At 36.7% G+C, this 19,465-nt stretch overlaps 2 protein-coding genes across 4 annotated transcripts; one reads left to right on the top strand and one right to left on the bottom strand.

Annotated features, from left to right (window-relative positions):
* Nucleotides 1-26: 26 nt before the first annotated feature.
* On the top strand, nt 27-3,913 carry LOC132184781 (aspartic proteinase Asp1). The gene is made up of 9 exons (XM_059598534.2): nt 27-491; nt 1,421-1,538; nt 1,631-1,857; nt 2,054-2,287; nt 2,400-2,538; nt 2,619-2,813; nt 3,128-3,200; nt 3,298-3,385; nt 3,477-3,913. The coding sequence occupies exons 1-9, from the start codon at nt 295-297 to the stop codon at nt 3,556-3,558; spliced, it is 1,353 nt and encodes a 450-aa protein (XP_059454517.1). The 5' UTR covers nt 27-294; the 3' UTR covers nt 3,559-3,913.
* On the bottom strand, nt 3,656-19,191 carry LOC148584747 (kinesin-like protein KIN-7E, chloroplastic). 3 transcript variants are annotated; one of them, XM_088518048.1, is made up of 22 exons: nt 19,062-19,191; nt 18,924-18,977; nt 17,476-17,535; nt 17,120-17,198; nt 16,800-16,867; nt 15,609-15,668; nt 15,336-15,440; nt 14,671-14,775; nt 14,462-14,569; nt 14,205-14,351; nt 13,749-13,931; nt 13,430-13,582; nt 12,690-12,929; nt 10,381-10,521; nt 10,166-10,291; nt 8,960-9,010; nt 8,807-8,854; nt 8,433-8,732; nt 7,524-8,273; nt 6,456-6,545; nt 5,951-6,029; nt 3,656-3,926 (listed from the first exon to the last, which is right to left on the bottom strand). In XM_088518048.1, the coding sequence occupies exons 1-21, from the start codon at nt 19,152-19,154 to the stop codon at nt 5,988-5,990; spliced, it is 3,003 nt and encodes a 1,000-aa protein (XP_088374174.1). In that variant the 5' UTR covers nt 19,155-19,191; the 3' UTR covers nt 3,656-3,926; nt 5,951-5,987. The 3 variants fall into 3 exon arrangements, with proteins under 3 accessions (XP_088374174.1, XP_088374175.1, XP_088374176.1); XM_088518049.1 differs by having other exon boundaries at nt 3,656-3,921; XM_088518050.1 differs by lacking the exon at nt 12,690-12,929.
* Between the last annotated feature and the right edge of the window lie 274 nt (nt 19,192-19,465).

Genomic DNA, 19,465 nt, shown 5'->3' with positions numbered 1-19,465 from the left:
ATGAACCCAATTTTCGCTCTCCCTCTCTCTTCCTTAAAACTTTTTTCCTTGCCCTTTTTATCTGCCCCAGATAGACGCTATAAACTGTGATTTCTGACAGGGAAACACGTGGATGAGTTTGCCACCTTTTATATATGTCGACAGCTTAGAAACCAGAGACTCCAGTGGACTCCCAGTACCTTCTTGTTCTGACCCTCTTTTCTCTCTCACTCCAAAGCCTTTTGAGCCTCTTGGCCACTGATCCAAAAGTAACCAAATTTGATTGCAAACGAAGAAAGAAAGGAAGTGCCAGAGATGGGTGAGAAAAGTCAGAGAATGATTGCATTGGCCGCCTTTTTCTTTCTGGGTCTGCTTGCAATTTTCCCTCCAGGCTGTTTGTCAGATGCCAACCAGCCCTCCCTGATGAATAAAAAGTCAACCCACCCCATGGGCTCTAGTCGCTTTGGCTCCTCTGTTGTTTTCCCCGTCCAAGGGAATGTTTATCCTATTGGGTATGAAGTTTGATGATTTATTGGAATCTTTGGAAGTTTTGAATGATAATGCTGTAGCTTTGATTTATTTCTCTTGCTTAGGCATTGTCTGATTCCTTCTTCTTCTTCTTTGTTTTATTTTTATTTCTTAGATGGCTGTTTGTTTGAGTTTTGGGGATTGTGTGATTTTGTTGACTTTAATTGAATCTTTTTAGAACATTCCCTCTTCTTTCTATGTGCATAGAGTTTCTTGAAGAATTGCTAAATCCCATTGTTTCATATCGAATTGCTCTGCAATCTTCTTTTATCATTTTGCTACGGTTTTTGGATCTCTCGTTCAATTTAAGATTCCTGTTTTTTTTTGGGTTTGCATAATCTGTTGAATACTTAGCTTAATCTTTGAAGTTCTTCTCTGAATTTGATGTCATTTCCATCTGTTTGATATAATCTGTCAGCTGTTCGTTCTAATTCCTTTGATAATATTACTATTCTGGTGGTGTTTTATGAGCTTTTGCTTTTTTCTGAGACCCCACCACCACCCCCCAAAAAAAGACACATGAGTTTTCAACTCTCTTTACTCTTTCTATCTATCTGTCTCTTCCCCAATAAGTCTGACTTGTTTTAAAGTATCTTAGAAAATCATATTTCCACACACTTTCTCTCTCCCTGTGAGGTGATGGGGGTGCGGAAGCACTCACTGTGGGTGTAGCCTGTAGAAGGGAGTAAAAGAAGCAATTATTATGGATGTAGCAATGGTTTTACCTTTTGCCGGCTTTTCAAATGATCATTTCCTAAATTCACTTCATTTTTCTTTCAAACTTGACTTCTTGCATCGGACTTTTACTGTGCATCTCTCAAATTGGATTGGATCATTACTTGATTTTGCATCTGTGTTTAGTTTATGATTATTGAAAAACTTATGGAATTTTCTTCTTCTTTGAATCTCACAGGTACTACTCTGTGACCGTCAACATAGGCCGTCCACCCAAGCAGTATGACCTTGATATTGATACTGGCAGTGACCTCACCTGGGTCCAATGTGATGCACCTTGTACTGGTTGCACTAAGGTTAATTTTCCTGTTGATTATGATGATTAATTCAGTCATTGGTCTAATAATTTCCTGACCTAGTGTTTGTGTTTCTGTGTGTTCTTGGGCAGCCCCCTGATAGCCTTTATAAACCGAGCAACAATGTTGTGTACTGTGGTGACCCTGCATGTGCTGCCATGCACTCGCCGGGAAAACCCCATTGCAAGGACCCGAAGGAGCAATGCGACTATGAGGTCACATATGCTGATCAGGGTTCTTCTCTTGGTGTGCTGGTCAAGGATTACTTTCCCCTTCAGTTTACCAATGGCTCTGCCATTACTCCCCGTTTGGCCTTTGGGTGGGTATCTGTTTCTCTTCATCAAAATGGACAACATTTGAAATTTCAATTAGGTGGTAATTTTGAAATTGATGTGAATCTGAAAGCTTTGTTTTACTTTTTTATGTTGAAATGCAAGTTGTTTAGCTGTTGGCATGGCTTGAGCTTGACATGTCTCTAATTTGTCCTTCATTTTTTCTGTTCTTCCTGTCTGCAGGTGTGGGTATGACCAAAAATATAATGGGCCACACTCTCCACCATCCATGGCCGGAGTCCTCGGCCTCGGCAATGGCAAAGCAAACATAGTGTCACAATTGCATGATATAGGTCTAACAAGGGATGTGGTAGGCCACTGTTTAAGTGGGCGAGGGGGAGGGTTTTTATTCTTTGGGGATGATCTTGTCCCTTCTTCAGGAATCGTATGGACGCCAATTTCTCGCAATTCTGCCGAGTAAGAACCCTCCAAGTTCTGCTCTTTCTCTTCTCATGTATCATTTTTTTCTGCAATGTATATAATCAATAATCACCTTGCCACTTTCATATAATACTTGGATCTATTTTAGGAACCACTACTCATCAGGACCAGCTGAGCTTCTTTTTGGTGGAAAGTCTACCGGCGTAAAGGGCCTCCTTGTGGTCTTTGACAGTGGAAGTTCTTACACTTACTTCAATTCCCAAGCTTATCAAACCATAGTCAATCTGGTGAGAATGAAACAAAGGAGTGCATTTTTCTACAAATTGTTCTTATATGCAAAAGAACTGACCATTCATCCATGTCTCAGATAAAAAAAGAACTAACTGGAAAGCCATTAAAAGATGCAGCAGATGACAAATCACTTTCAATCTGCTGGAAAGGCAAAAAGCCTTTCAAATCTGTTGGTGATGTCAAGAACTTCTTCAAGCCTATAGTTGTGAGCTTTACAAATGCCAAGAATGTTCAGCTGCATTTGCCACCAGAGGCTTATTTAATTGTCACGGTAAGCACTTCTACACCAAATATGTGAAATGGAAATGATTCATTTCACGGTCAATATTTTGTTTTGCTGTATTTAACGGAATATATGATGTCAAGCCATGAAATGAAAATGATTCATTTTACGGTTAATATTTTGTTTTGTTGCATTGAACGGGATATATGATGTCTAGTCATTTAAAATGTTAAGTGACATGAGAATATGTTGATCATGTAGCACATATACACCGTTAGATTCTTAAGCTTTTTCTTATTTTTCCATTTCTTTTTCATGCCATAAAAATAGTGAAGAAAACTGGCTAACAAGTTTCATTTCAGAAATATGGCAATGTGTGCTTGGGAATTTTGAATGGCGCCGAAGTAGGACTTGGAAATCTAAACATAATTGGAGGTAAGAATTCCTGAGAGAGCAAAACCCTGTTGGATGAATATTACACAAACGAATGCAATGCTACAATTTCCACTAATATTACTTTCTCGTTATTCAGACATCTCTTTGCAAGACAAAATGGTGATTTATGACAACGAAAAGCAACAGATTGGATGGACAACAGCAAATTGTGATAGGCTTCCGAAGTCCTGAACCATACCCTCATACTTTTCTTTCTTTACTATGATTCTGCCGAGAGCTTTCTTACAGGGAATTTTTTCTCCTGTTTATTAACAGTGTGGATCGTGATTATAATGAAGGTTTTTCTCAGCCTTCTGCAGCCAATTATGGTTTCTCAACTGCAATTTATGCTTCCTGAGAAGATCAATAAGCTTGTTGGCCAAAAAAGCTCCAAAGCAGAGGTAAAGGCATATATATATATATCGGATGCATACATTTGTTTTGGCCGTTAGAGGTTTACAGGAGTTCCTTTTCTATATATACTATTATATAATCTACAAGGTAGGAAATGTAAATGGGTATATCCCATACAGAGGCTAAGTAATACGAATGTTATAATACAAAAGGAGTTCTTGTAATAACAATGTGCTGCTGATCCATCTTCTGCTGGCTTACTTAAATTACGAGAAAAATGCATCTCCGTGATTTGCTACCTCTATAAATGAGTCATCAAAGAAGTTGACTGGTTGACTGTACAGAAATAGTTACGCCTACTTCGTACCTGCACTGCAAGGTTTTCAAAATCATCATATAAGTGTTGAATTTTAAAACAATGAAAATTCTTTTACAGGATCATTCTCAAAAGGAAAAACAGACTGCTTAAGCGTTTCAAAGGATTTCGATCATAAAATGCGTGTTCTTCAATCTGCTTCAGACATTTTGAAATGAGGTCACGCAGGAAGTTCCAGTATATTAAACTACATCTTGCAAATACAACATCAAAAAGGCGAAAATCATAATAATAATAATAAAAGGAATACAATAAGGAAGTAGCCTGAGAGGGTTGAATGCACCCACTTTGATTAGTAGAAGTAGTCTATCTAGCTAGATTATGTGCAAGCCAATTAACCGGACATTGCAAACAGACTGGACAAGGCTCAAGGGTCAGTGGGCTAAAGCGGTTTCAGGGGTATTTAGTTGCAAGTCCGAACTCGCATAGACTGATACAACATCACTGAAAAGTTGCATAACTTCTGGAAATGGCTTTCTTAGATTGCTTATCTGAGAAATTACGCAAGTGGAGATATCAAACAAATAATAAAATGAACAATTCCAGGATTGCATAGATCTTAGTCACAACTGACTCATTCCCTCTTAACATGACTCAACAAAATACCCCGAGTACATTAATCTCATCGATTGGTCACTGAATTTTGCAATTGTTGAGGTCCAGGACAAGGATCCTATGACATCCAACAGTGTAAATTATGACACGTCATTCAAATATTTTGTATATGTAGGATAAAGGCATCCTATGTATATATAGTGGGCTCAGTTTGGGAGAAAGAAAATGAGAAAAACATTGCCCGTGAGACACAGGTGGGGTTTGAAATACTATTGGGGGCTAAGCATGGTTTGAACTTCAAGACTACGAGAAAAAGTAGCGGGTTTTATAATTTTGTGAGGACAGCTTGGAAGCGTGCTGAACTTCAAAACTCGATGAGAAACAAGTTTGTTTTTGGTCCCTTAAAGCCTCTGGATTATACAATGGGAGATAACTTTCTCCCTTCCCTTAATCCTCTCTCCCGTGGTGTAAGAGGGAACCGATCCCATGCCTCTAACACCAGGACAAGAAAGCTTCACCATCTGAGCTGGCTTACCTACAATAGCTGCTGCTTTGTTCATTCAAGAAAGGGCCACTAAATTCCTGTAGTCGCAAATCACACGAGAATCTCTTTTTCTAATGAATTTAGTTGGACTATACACATTACAGAGACATTTCCAGAGCTAAGGTTCTACAAATGACCCTGGCATAAAACCTAGGGCACATCACTAGAAAAGGATTGCTTCAATCTAACTTTCTTGTGGTTTAGAAATGATAATTAATATTTCTGTTTTTATTTTATTTTTTAAAAAAGAGAAATGATGGCTTATCCTGTCTCCATACTCTATTCCATGTCCATACATAAGAAATAAGGATGAAGTAACCAACTTCGGTGAATACCATCAACTGTAACTTTTATGTGGGTTATATAAGACAAGAAATCTGTATCCAACCAATATTGTGCAGTTAAAGATTACATCCTTTTCACTAATAAAATTATAACATAAAGAGACATCAGACTGCAAATTCAAAGATGTGGTACCCTTCACTGACAAGTCAACAGACTTAAATTTTATGTAAAAGAAACTCATATTCTAATTTATAATTCATTCTGGGAGTAAAGAAGTTAGATTACTCACAGGCAGATTGGCAGATGCCAAAATACAGCATATAAACTCAGTAACATAATCGACCATCAATAAGTTATAAGCCAATAGACACGTATTTAGTTAGGTGCAATGACAAGGAGTTCGGATATTTCTACTCTAAAATATATAACAGTTAATTTCTTACAAAGGTGTCTTGAGAGCAAGCATATGCCAAGGAAAAGAATGCTCAAAAAGGAAACCTCATCTTGAATATCCATTCCGATATGAAATGTGTTTGAAGCAATATCTTTTTATCCAAGATTTCACAATATTCTATTGGCTATTAATGCATCAAACTCCATTCCCATTTCCCAAAAGAATTTTGGATCAAGACAAACCTTATGGTGAGAAACTCCATCTGTGGAAGAGCCCATGTTACGGGTTCATCTCAGGATGCCATAAGTCATGATTTGTACACTGCATAGTGCCAATTGCCAAATGACTAATATAAGTCCATGAACACATAGAATCACAGGAGATCAAAAAGTGACAGCAGGAGTTCAACAGAGATTTGCTGGATAAGATATAGAGTTAGCCAAACGCATGCTGATATTGTTGGTATGTACAGTAACATATTGTTTCCATGCAAATAGCCCTCTAGATGTGAAATTACCATTGAAACATCAAATATAAGTGAGCTAACTATGATTTTTTGCGCTTGCTCAACCCAATTTAGTAACATACAAAAAGCTCAATCATGAAATAGTACCCATCAAACCAATACTAAGTCAAGTTAATACAAAGACAACAAGAATCGTCACAGCCAGAGGTTTCCTTCATAATCGGATGGAGCTTTTATATTACCAAATGTGATATGCGATATAAAGCAAACAAAACAATCACCTTTGCATGACAAATCTTTGTTATAGCCTCAACATGAAGGTTCTGCAGTTCTTCAAGAGCAGTAACATCCAGGCCAGCAACATCTTCACCCTGACATGATCCAATGAAATTAACTTTTTTGGTAACATTACTTCATAAACATGTCAATTGCACTGACCAATTTGAGAATTTTAAAACAGATTCTATAACCTAATACTGAACTCTGTGACTTACAAATTGTAAAATGTATTTAATAACAAAGTGAAACAATACAAGAGAAAATTGAACAGACCAGGACATAAATGGATAGATACGTTAGAAAACTTAAAAGCTATAAAAGCATTTAGCTAACCCACATCCATGCCAATCTATTGCATATAATTCGGGGAAAATTACTTATTTAGTCCATGGGTTTTACAGTTGTAACAAATTGATCCCTGATGTATCAACAATATCTTAAAAATCCATGAGTAAGCTATCCATCCAAAATGATTCCTTTAGTCAGCCATTTGACGGAAACCATTAAATGCACATGAGGGTCCACATCACAACCAAACGTTGATGGACACATGGCATACCTGATGACTCAGCCTGTTGTAAAACTACAATTTCATCCTCAAATAAAAAATGAAAAAGGGGCTGCCCCTCACCAGATGAGGTGGTCGACTTCCCCTCACCTGGGGAGGGGAGGCTACCCCTCAACAGATGAGGGGCTGTCGGCCACCCCTTTCTGAGGACCAGCAACCCCCCCACCAATGATCCCCCTTTTTTTTTCTTTTCTTTTTTCCTTTTTTTTTTTAAAAAAAAAAAATTTATGGGTAAAATTATAATTTTACAATAGGCTGAGCCATCAGCTATGCCACATGTCAATCAGCAATTAGTTTTTACGTGGATCCACGTGTGCATCTACCAGTTTCTGCCAAAGAGCTGACAGCATGGACCACTTTGGATAGAAAGCTTATCCAATGGATCTTTCAGATACTTTTGATATCCCAGGGATTAGTTTGTTACAACTGCAAAGCCCAGGGACTAAATAAGTTGTGCATGGCGTGCAGTTTCTTCAAAAGTTTTGGTCTATAACAATCATACCTTCAATCTTGAAACAAGGTTTTCCAGCTCTTTGCATCTTCTCCTTTCTTTCAGATAGCTAGCTCGTAATTCTTCCAATGTACTCATCTTATCCGTGTTTTCATAGATTTCATCTTCTTCAAATATTTTATTTGAGTGATCATTAGATTGAAGAAATCCATTTCTAACTCTGGTTTGCAATATATTTGATGCATGCATCCCTTTGGATGCCATGTCATCAGTGTTAGTGCCGGACATCCGTAACTTTGCAACAAGCACCCACATATTTGCGAGCTCATTTTCCAATTCTTCTTCATGCTGTTTAGCTTCATCAAGTCTTCTCCGTAGGTCACTTTCTATTTGATCTCTCTCAGATAGTGCAGTTTCCAGAACAGCTTCTCTTTGTTTTCTTGCATTAAGTTCCCTCTGAAACTCCTCAACCAAAACTCCATCCTCTGACTTTCTTGGGTGTCCATCAGCTCGAGCACCGTTTGTGCTATTTTGCTTGAAATCATACAAAGCAGACCTCTGGCAACAGATAGATCTGCAGTGACCCTCTCTGGCGGCAGTCAGGTCACCAGTAAGCTTCGCATTTTCATAAGACAGTTTAGTTACTTCTTCAGCCAAGTTTCGGAGTTCAACTGCTGCAGCCCCAGCCAACTCTTTTGCATATGAGGCTTCTTCTGAGAGCTTTTGAGTCTGAATTTCAAGCCCATCCTTTTCTTCAGTCAATGTCACCTTCTCTTGCTTCAAATTCTCTATCTCAGCAGCCTAAGATAAAATAATAAAAGTGCATCAATAGAACAATTTAACAACAAAGAACTTATTCTTAGCTAACTCTTAATATTCAACAAGATAATATGTTAGAACAAAGATGGCATATTGACTTCCCATGAGGAATATGACAAGCAAGGAAAAGAAAGGGGTAACCTGCATGTGGACTTGGTTTTTCAAATCATTGTTGCATTCTTTATAATCCTCAAGAGAATATATTCTATTCAAACTCATGACACTTGTTGGAGTATTTTCATCAGCACAATTTTCTTCATATAAACTAAATCCTTTCCCCTCTTCAATTTTATTTTCCAATAGCTGTTCAGAACACATCTTGAAAGTGGGAGCCCCAGCATCAGCAATTTGTTGTAAATTACAAGAGCTATTATCTGATAATGAGTTGAGCTGTTGCCTTAGCAGAAGAATTGTCTCCTGCATCTCAGCATTCTCTGATAACTGGTGAAAATAAAACAATATAAAATATTAAAATTGTACATACAGAGAGAGATCTCACAGCTTTCGAATTTTACCTTCATCTGTAGCTGCTCCTGAAGTATCCTATTGTCTGCTGATTTAATCTTGGTTACTCATCCAAAGACAAAGTGATCAACTTAGTAAAATATTTTTGGAAATTAATATTGAAACAACATCTTTTCAGCTACAAAATAAATAGGATAACAAACCTCAAGTTCAAAAGTTTTTTCATTTAGCTGAGAAGCAAGCTTGGACAGAGCCTACATTGAAGTGTAATTGACCAATTAGAAAAAAATTAGTACAGTACTAACTACTAAGAATAAGCGATCATGTCCAACACATTAAATTTTTTAACAGTGACCATGTATATATTATTATGATGATGATGATGATGCTGACTCCTCCATCTCACAAGAACTGTGCTTTCCTCCTTGGTCTGCCCCAAAATGTTTGTCTATTTTAAAAGGCTGGGGTACGGATTTAACCACTTCCCCAAACCATCGCTATGCAACAAGTGTTCCTCTCTTTTATTTTCAGAATGTGGATACAATAGTGAGAGCATATCAGAAAAATAAAATTGAAATATGCTGAATGCATAACTGTTGATTTTCTCAAAGAGGATCTGAGTGGGGCAAATGAAGTGCTATTTAGGGGGGGAAAAACAATTTTTGCGCTTACTGACATGGAAATTGGTCATCCAATTTGATTTCACATCCAAGCAGGGAACAAGATAGCAAGGCCAAATTGGCTCACTTAATAGCATGGCCTACAACGAACTGAGACTGAGTTCAACTACATGGCAAGCAAACTATCCTAAGGCCTAGACCAGGACTGTTTAGCATGACAAGTCCATACTAAACTGCAACACACACGGCAAGGGTAAAGCATGACTTGCAGTTGTTTTTGTGGTTGATGTTATTGTAATTTCTATTTCAGTTATTTTCATCATTGTTATCATTGTTGGTATATACCACTGTACATGACATCATACACTAAAGTAATTGACCCCCAATCTTGAAAGAAATGATATGCCCCAAAGCCGAGTCCTCTATATGTTCTGCACCTACTTAAATTGATTTAACTTACACCCTTAACAGCAAACAAGCTAAAGGCTCAAATAAAACAAATCTCAGTTCTTGTAAAATTTAAATAGTACTACAAAAGTCGATGGATTTTCAAAATTTCAAAAGAAATATCTATTTTACCACCTTTTGTAATAGTTCAATTAAATAATAGTAGCTCAAAGTACCCTGAAAAGCTAGGACAAAAGAATGTCTAATAGTACTGTTCATTTTTGTAGTGCAATAGCAAGCTTTTTATGAGATTACCATTTGCATCAAATTCAAACTCATAATTTTCGTCTTTATTGATTCCATATAAGGCTAAGCTACCTGCGTCACTAGGCACATAGTTACCTGAGACTTCTCACTGATGTTTGATGTATGTGGAGTCATCTCAATAGATCCAATCATACGTTGCTCCAAAACACGTATTTGACGCTTTTTTTCACTAATTTCATCCTTTAACTTCTGCATTTGTTCCTAAAATAACCAATATGACCATTAGAAGAGTCACCCAGGATAACCGATTGAATTTGTTCTTAATGAGAAAATAATAAAAGCAAGCTCACCATCAATTGTGAATCATCAGGGTTGCTACCTGCTTCCTCCGAGAGTCTTTTCAGAGAACTAGTACACAATGCCACCTCCCCAGCCAACATCTTAACTTGCTCACAAAGAAGATCCATTTGATCTGTAATAGTGGTCCCAGTCTGAAAAAAATCATTCAACAATTTCCAGTTAAAGTTATAAGTTCACCCACTTGCTATGAACCACCTATATAAATTAATTTTTAAGAATACAAATCATCAAGCTTGTAGTCACTAAATTTTCCCAAATAAAAAATTCAACAAATATTGCCGTTAGTACCAGAGAAGCTCTGTTTTAAATATAAAGTTGAAAGAGCCAACAGACACTTGTCATGCTCCATGATATCACAATATGATACTGCCATTAATTACAGAGTGTGCCCGTAGCACTACACCAATTTTGGCATTTTCAAGATCATCATGAACAACTTCGGACCACGTGTTAAATTCTTAATAGATCATGAGATGTAAAGCACCAAATATGGAGTTTATTTTTAGAATTAAGTTTCAGTTCATCTCCTTCTTGTAAGTTCCAGATCTATTCCCAAATGATAGCTATGAGGCTAGTCTTCAGCAATTTAAATTTCTCTAGTTATTTTCACTGTTAAAACTTCTACATGTGACCTTGGCACATGCACACACACACAAACACCCACAGATGCTTTTAGTAGTAAAATAACCCGAGATTCAATTACAGAACCCTATCTCTATGTTTGGAAAACCAACCCGAAGTTTTCCAATTTTTTTTTTTTTTTTTTTTGGTTTGGGGGTGGGGAACATATAAGAAATGCCCCTGAAAAACTATTGATTGACATAAAACTGTAGGCATGCCATACATTAGTCTTCATGACAACCCAAGAAACATTTGTTCTATGCACAATTTAGCTAACCCCAATTAGTTGAAATTGAGTAGAAGTAGGTTGAGTATTTATTATTTAAACTAATATGCAATTTTTGCTGTAAATGTAGTTACAGCAAAATGAAATGATGTCAATTTAAGAGTACAGCAAACCTACGAATCCTCCAAATCTGTAACAGATTTTTTTAGACCACAAGGCATTTCCAGTTGGGAACAAGCAATAACGTGGATGTTTTCAACTTAGATGGAAAACAAACAAGGAAAAAAGAAAAGTGGATATTTCCAGTCCATATGACCTTGTCTCCAGGAAGGCAAAGCAATTATATTTTTCCTAATAACAGAAAATAAAAACATGATATGACTGGATCATTTCTAAAGATATTTGTTGGAAGTCCCACATTGCTTGGGTGTCTAACATGCATCTTGTTGATTGCATATTTGTCATGATATCAGAGCCTAGCCCAATTGGTTATGGCCCACCGTCACCCATTGTCTCACGTGTTGGCTTGGATGTCCTTCCGCCACACGTGAGGGAGTGTGTTGGAAGTCCCACATTGCCTGAGTATTAAGGAGATGGGCCATTTATAAGGGTGAGGGAAAACTTCGACTCTTGAGCTAGCTTTTGGGTTGAGTTGGACCCAAGACCCATTTATAATATGGTTTGACAAACATGCAATCAACAAGATGCATGTTAGAAATAAGTCTTGGGCCTAACTCAACTCAAAAGCTAGCTCAGGAGTTGAGGTTTCCCTCCACCTTATAAATGGCTCATCTCCTTAATACCCAAGCAATGTGGGACTTCCAACACGCCCCCTCACGTGCTGGAGGACATCCAAGCCAACACGTGCGACAATGGGTGACGATGGGCCACAGCCAATTGGGCTAAGCACGTGTGGCGGGAGGACATCCAAACCAACATGTGCGACAATGGGAGACGGTGGGTCATAGCCAATTGAACCTGGCTCTGATACTATATTAGAAATGGGTCTTGGGCCTAACTCAACCCAAAAGCTAACTCAAGAGTTGAGCTTTCCCCTTATCCTTATAAATGGCCCATCTCCTTAATACCCAAGCAATGTGAGACTTCCAACAGTATTCATGAAAGAGAAAAACTTGATAAGCATTCAGAAAGGAAATCTAAGCATAAACATAAATTTAGGTGAAAAATAAAACTTTTCATTTAACTCACTCGTGCAAACTATAATACACATTTAAATAGTTAGGTCAGTGCACACAAGAGAAATGCAGGCTATATTGAATTGTTTTTTTTTTTTTTTTCATTGGCCAGGCTATATTGAACTGCATTAATTAGGAATAGAACTTGGCCCATGACTTTGTGATGCAGTGTCCGATAAGCTATGCTAATGTTCCCTTCGGCACTTATATACATATGAAGGAAGCATAATGAAGTAGTAGTCAGAATTCCTCTCACCGGCGGCAGACGGCGACCTCTAACAGTCGCACTAAACAAGTCACCTGCTTGGGTTGTCTCTGGAAATGAGTCAATAACAGCAGATTCATCTCCCCTTCTACTGACTGATTTTCTCCCTCCATCTTTCATATCATTCAAGATGACTCTATTTTGAGATGATTTTGAGCTAGATGCAGGTGACCCACTTGCAGATCTTTCACTATCAGAACTTGGTGACAATCCTACCAGATTCTCAGGCTTCTGTATAGGAAAAATTTAAGGTTTGGTTCATCGAAATCAATCATTAAAGGATAACTCCAAAGCTTCTAAGAATAAAATATTATTTGTGCTAGCACAACAGAAATTTTTTTTTTTTAAAAAAAAGTACTATTTTAAGCATATGTCATGTCAAAGCCTCTTTTGGTTTAAAAATTTAAACATGAGAAGAGCAGAATCCTGAAACAGTCATGGAGCCGCCACTAACACAGAGCCAAGCAAACACATGGAGCCTACCAATTTGTGCTCTGCACTAGCTGGGTGGTGCCTGCTTGTTATGCATGATGCCCTATCATTTTTGGCTGACCTTGGCACGAGTGGTTGTGGCTAGCATTTTTCTTTCAACTTTTTGGTGCAAACGAATATCCAAGATTAATTGAAGTTAAGGCACCAATTAAATCCAATATTTCATCTTTTCTAACAACCACCATAAACAAATCAAAATTCACATTGAAATCATTTGCCAAAGAAAACAGGGAACTTACTCTCAGTTTAAACCAGCCAAGCATTCCACGCCTTCTGTTCCTTTTGTAATCTTTAACCAACTCATCGATATTAGTGACATCACACTTCCCTTCCGTTGAAAGCACATCATCATCAATCATGTGTTCCCGTTTTCTATCTGGCAAATATGCTAGCTGCATAAAAATGGATCAAGGGTAATGTTGATATTTTCTTTTGATTTGCAAGTTACACATGCAAGAAGTTGAAAAATCCATATCAAGAAACAAGCTATCCATATATCTGGCCAATCAAGAAACTGATTGTCACACAAACTGAGCTTAAAATTGCTAAATTGCACACCTCATCTTCCCCAAAAGAATGCCTCCGTCTTTGGCCAGGCCTTTCAGGAATGCTTGATGGCATAGCATTCTTTGTAGAAACCAAGATTAGCTTAGTCAATCGCTGAATTCTTCCCATCAAAGCAGCCTTGGCATCTTCCTCCTCTTCCAATCTTGACTGTAGTTTTACCTGACCCGCTTCCAGCTTTGGCATCATTAAGCAATACATATTAGAAATAAACAACAAAATCCACAATGAAGTTTAGCAACTCTATGTTTAAAGAACCAATGTGCTTAAGATAGGTAACAGTAATATTTTAGCACAATCTAAGACTGGACCTCAAACTAGAGCATGTTCAGCATGCCAGCTAGTTACAGTCATGGTAGAGCTGATTTTTGCACAGAGAGCCTTGGTAGCAATTTAACAAGAATGCTTGCTAACAATTATTACTATTTGCCCTCATGTAAAAACACAAACCTGAAGCTTCAGATTAAACAGATCTTCCTGAGTAGATGCAGCCATATTAGGAATATGCACCATGCCATACTTTAACTGCTGAAGCTCCTGTTTTAAACTGGAAATCTCCTTCTGATACTTCTTGATGAGAGATTTCTCATCCATGATCTAAGAAAGGCAATATTAAGGGGGGGAGAAGGGGAAGAAGAGATTAAGTAGCCGCCAGTGGACAATTTGTTAATCAGTAATACTTCACCAAGAGTGAATATCAAATTCACCTTATTTTGAGAAGCCTTAATTTCCACCTGCTTACTCCGATGTGCAAACTTCAATGTGTTGTGTGTCTCCTCACTATTACTCGAGGCAGGAGTCACCGTGCAAATGAGCTACAACAACATACAAGATCATATTCCACAATTAGTAAACTTGAATCTCAATTAACATGAAACAGGAATAGTAGATATTTAAAATATTGTATAAAACTTACGGAGATCCGTCCATGGCCACCAAGGGATGACTGCAATAAACGGGTAAGTTTTGAATCTCGATAGGGAATATGAGTTGCCTTTCCATCGGTTAGTTTAGAAATCACCTGCAATAAGAGATAGTTAACTTTTGCCTTTAGCATTTTAGGGTCATAATGTAAATAGTATTAAATAACACAAAGTGCCATTAATTACTATAAAGTAGATGATTTTATTGCAATATATATATATATATAAACATTTTTAGCAACTATTAAAATATTAATTGAATAATCGAATTCATCATTCTTCCAACCCTTTGCAGCTCTCAATTATATTGTGGCCGGATGTGGCTGAACCATGTAAGATGAGGGGGGCAAATGTACAAAAAGAATCCAGATAAGAGAAAACATTCTCATATTATTCTTTTTTATACAGAAATTCTTGCAGTAAAAAGTACGTAAAAGCATGAGTATGAATCATGTTAACGGGGGATAGAGCATTGATTTTTTTAAAAAATAAGTAATAAACCAACCTCATTAAAAGTATAAGGTGCACCTAAGTACACAGAAAGTATACAAAATGAACCACCTAACTAGCATGGGCAAAACGAACAGGACAGGGGATTGATTGTAGACCATATAACATAGAGAAAAGGAAAACAAGGGGCAAATTACTAATATCTTACAGTTCCAAGGGTTAGTAAGCTTTTATTGATGTATGAGCCCTCTTTTCTTCGTAATCCAATTGTTTCAGTTTTAGAACTTTCAGATCCTGCAAGATCAATTAAGTGCTGCATGGGATACTTGAGTTAATATAGGGCTCCGAGCCAGATTGTAAAAAAAAAAAAAAAACAGAATGTTAGAAATGTAATTAAATACATCACTCCACTTAGGAGTCAGATCAACTATAAATCTGTTGGCAACTCAAATTTAAATAATAAAAATGAGTAGGATATTACCAACTGGGACAAGGTCACATCTTCACCATGATTTTCACCACGTGGACTGCTTTCAACAGTCTGATAAAACAATAAGTACAGTAGAATATCAACCTTTTTTGAGCAAGAAAAAATTTATTATAAATGAACCTCGAGTATGACATTATGGGTGAGAAATAAATAAATATATTCATATGTATGTATGATGTATGTATCTATTTACATACACATGGGAACAGTACAAGAATGAGATTTATATAAAGAATAAGAAGTGATGGCAAGAATGCTTGCTTGGTCAAAGACGTATACCTTCATAGCTTAACAAACAAATTCCAAATTTCTCAACATGTAAGACCCTATAAGCTAGTCTAACCTAATAAGCTTGACAACAAACAAATTTTGTTTTACCAAGTGTGGTAACACAAGATGGTAGGTTCACAAAAGTAGTCAACATTATGTATCATTGGCGTGAACTACAAAAGGAAAGAGCAAGTTTCGAATAAAATGCATTTGGAAAGATTGCTTTGATTTGATTGGAGGCCCACTTGAGTTTCTCCATAATACTGAGTTCTACTTTTGAGTTTCTTTAAATAAAGTTACTGGTTGAGCGACTCCTGGGCTCCAGCTTCATTTAGACTAAATGATCAAAGTCTCACAAGGTTTTTGGGTGACTTGAAGATTCAACCTGCATATATTTATCTTAGAATCACAGGAATGGTCATATTTTATTGACCAGGCAGTCTATTATTCATGGCTGGCAGAAATTTGCGTTCCATGCCTCTCTCTCTCTCTCTCTCATGAGGAATTCCAAAATTAGACATCGAAACTCACAATCTTCCCCTTTCTCCTCTATGTAGTACACTACAATATATTCTCTCCACAAGCTCAACCAATACGATACACCCAATGCTAAAAGGCATAACTTTATAACTCTCTGAAATATAAGGGAAAAAAGAAGTTTTAAACCGCACATTACATACCAATACATAATTCAATGCTTTATGAAAGGATTCTAAGTAAGATATTTAGAAGGGGCAACAACTTTTCTTTATTAGCAATGGTAGGAGAGAACAATTCAAGTTAAATGAAATAAATTACACTCGACACAATCTACTTCAGTTTCTCTTACATGTTGGTCCAATATAAGCTCTAGCTTCTAAAGACAAGGCCAAACATACAAAACTTAATCATATGGAAATTAGACATAATTACCAAGGTAAATATAGTGTGGCTCCGACTGCTAAGTAGATTGAAATTATTAGAACCGACATGTCTGTGCTCTGCAATAACAGAATAAAAAAGTGATACATCAAAAGGTTCTCAAGTGCACACATAACAAACATCTGATGAACATGCAATGCTTGAAGGAAGAGAGGAAAGCAGCCATCAGACCCAGTAAAAAGAAACACATGAACAGCACAGATTGCGCTTCAACAAGGAAATCAGGAGAGGAGGGTGAGAAAAGCAAATATAAAAACAGTAACTGAAGGGATGAAATCAAAGTACAAGAAGGCGGCAAAAATATTCAGTACCTTCCCCAGATGCTATCAAGGAAAGAGCATGAGCAGGGGACAGAACAACTTCCTCTTTGATTCCCTCAACATAAGTTCCCTGCCCAAAAAATACCACACGTTCAAATAACAAGATTCAACTATTAGTAGACAGATGGTGCAAATTAATACGAATGAAAGCTACCACTTTTAAGATTATATTTGGATTAACAATTTAAGAACTATTAGATTTCCTAGCATTTATCGTTTTAGGCATGCCCCCTAGAATAGGACTTAGGAATCTCTTTCTGGTTGAACATGTGTATGTATGTATGTATATAGATATATAACTTCGGCCCATAACACCTATGTCTGCTTTTCTACTTTACTAGAAGCACCTGAGCATCCTCCCGTATTCTTAGATTCTGCCCTGTTGAATCAAGTAAGTCATTGATGACCTGTAAAGAACAGGAACAAAATCAAACAACAGGTGATAATATTGAAGACACAAAAACCATTTACTCCATTTATGTCGAGACTTCAGACTAATAAGCTTTGACTATAGTTCATCAATTCAAAGAAAATTCTATAGCGAATAGGACTTTTCCGACTGCACATTCTGGCAAAGTAAAACAGTTACACCATTATTAGTCATGTAAAATTGACCAATCATATCAACAACAATGCTACAACAATGATTCATATGGATCTATTTCTTTTCTTCAATAAGTAATGACAAATGTTTATCCTAGTAATCAGAAAAATGATGCAGTTTTAGTCAAAACAAATTGTTATGTGCTTCAAGAAGTTCTTAATGCAGAGGCCCAAAACGCTTTCACAAGCGTCTTACATGCTTGGTAAAATTACAGAATTTTAGTAGATTAAATACAAAGTTACTCTAGTTTCAAGTGATTGTTCACAGCGTGTCAAAGTGAACCAAACAAACTGGTTTGGTAAAAAATTGAAGTGCAACTTTTTGGGGCAAAACATGCTTCACATTTTCTGGTAGAGGTTTACAAAGTACTAACATCCCAAATTGATTTAGTCTAAAGACCATAGAAAGTTGATGCAATGTCAGGGTGGAGCCCTTTTGTAACCCTGTGTTATTACATTTAGTTGCTATTAAGTATTTTCTGCCTTTCCCTTGTGGTTGTACGCCACAGGCTCACTTCTTTTAAAGTTTCCCTAGGTTAAAAAAGTCAAAGAGTAATTTGGGCCAGCGCCATAGAGGCCCATGGATTTTTTTTTTTTTTTCTTTTCTTTTCTTTTTTCTTCTAAATAAAAGTCTTATTCAACAACTTCCCAGGAATGGTACATTGTGAGCGACATCTACTCCTTGACCACCTCAAAGTAGATACAGGGCACTCCAAAACAAAAGATAGAAGGAAACAATCTACATGATGTGTCCTCTGTTTCCATACTTGATAATAATGACACTCCACATACTTGATAATATTAATCTCAATCAGACAGTGTCTAATACTGATCGGGTTGAATCTTTATGCAAGAATTATTCTTTTGGATCTTGCAACCCAAAAGAATATTCCATTCTTTTATGATGGTATCTTCTCCCATAATATAGTTAAAGAGCACAATTCCTAGTGACATATTCCCTAAGTCGAATGAACCACAACTTGAAAGATAAAATATGTCATGACAATGCCTAACCTCTTTCTTTTCTCAATTTAAACTCTCACCTCTAAAGGTTCTACAGCATGTGAATCTTACCTCCTAATGAAGAATCATTAGAAAAATAGCCATGACAAGACTCAAAAAGTCAAGAGGTTCTTATAAAAAAAATATATATAATAATAATAATAATAATAATAATAATAATAAGGCTGACCTCGTTGTAAATTTCAAGATATGAGACTCGAAGAAGAAACTCGCGCCCAGGTGTCTGAAATATATAATGAACGGAATTTTTTTAAGCAAAAGAAATAATATTGATTGTTATTAAAATTACTACAGACTAATGCCTTACCTCTTGTATAATTCCGAAGACATCCTTCACTGCCAAGGGAATAACTCCAGGTGACTTTTGCTCCCCCTGAAATGCAAAAAGAGATGTAAACATTTGTACTATATACTTTGAAGTACTGAGAAATAGAACAAACATGATACTATAATTGAAGGATCTTGAAATAATTAGCTTAGATATTTATACTGTTTCCAATCACACATTATCTAAACAACAACGGCTAGAAGAAAGGCTGATACAAAGAACAAAAATGCCAATCAAAAGCACCAAAGGAACTCGCTCCTACTTTTATTTATAACTTTCAGGATCACGACCTTTGCTTAGTACTCAGGGACTATTTCAGCACACTAAAAGTAAGGGTGTATCTTTGAAACTTTTTTTTTTTTTTGATAAGTAATCCAATCTCA

The sequence above is a fragment of the Corylus avellana genome, chromosome 7 (assembly GCF_965113065.1).
Source record: "Corylus avellana chromosome 7, dhCorAvel1.hap1.2, whole genome shotgun sequence".
In the NCBI taxonomy this organism is placed as follows: Eukaryota; Viridiplantae; Streptophyta; class Magnoliopsida; order Fagales; family Betulaceae; genus Corylus; species Corylus avellana.
The sequence above is the reverse complement of the archived record's forward strand: the minus strand, read 5'-3'. Positions and strand labels throughout refer to the sequence as shown.

Coding starts and splice junctions, on each gene's coding strand:
- LOC132184781 (XM_059598534.2), top strand. CDS start 295: ATGGGTGAGAAAAGTCAGAGAATGATTGCATTGGCCGCCTTTTTCTTT. Junction 492..1,420: donor GGGAATGTTTATCCTATTGG/GTATGAAGTTTG, acceptor TGAATCTCACAG/GTACTACTCTGTGACCGTCA. Junction 2,539..2,618: donor ATCAAACCATAGTCAATCTG/GTGAGAATGAAA, acceptor TCCATGTCTCAG/ATAAAAAAAGAACTAACTGG.
- LOC148584747 (XM_088518048.1), bottom strand. CDS start 19,154: ATGTTTACATCTCTTTTTGCATTTCAGGGGGAGCAAAAGTCACCTGGA. Junction 13,583..13,748: donor ATTCTTTTGGGGAAGATGAG/GTGTGCAATTTA, acceptor ATTTTTATGCAG/CTAGCATATTTGCCAGATAG. Junction 8,733..8,806: donor AGGAGCAGCTACAGATGAAG/GTAAAATTCGAA, acceptor TATTTTCACCAG/TTATCAGAGAATGCTGAGAT.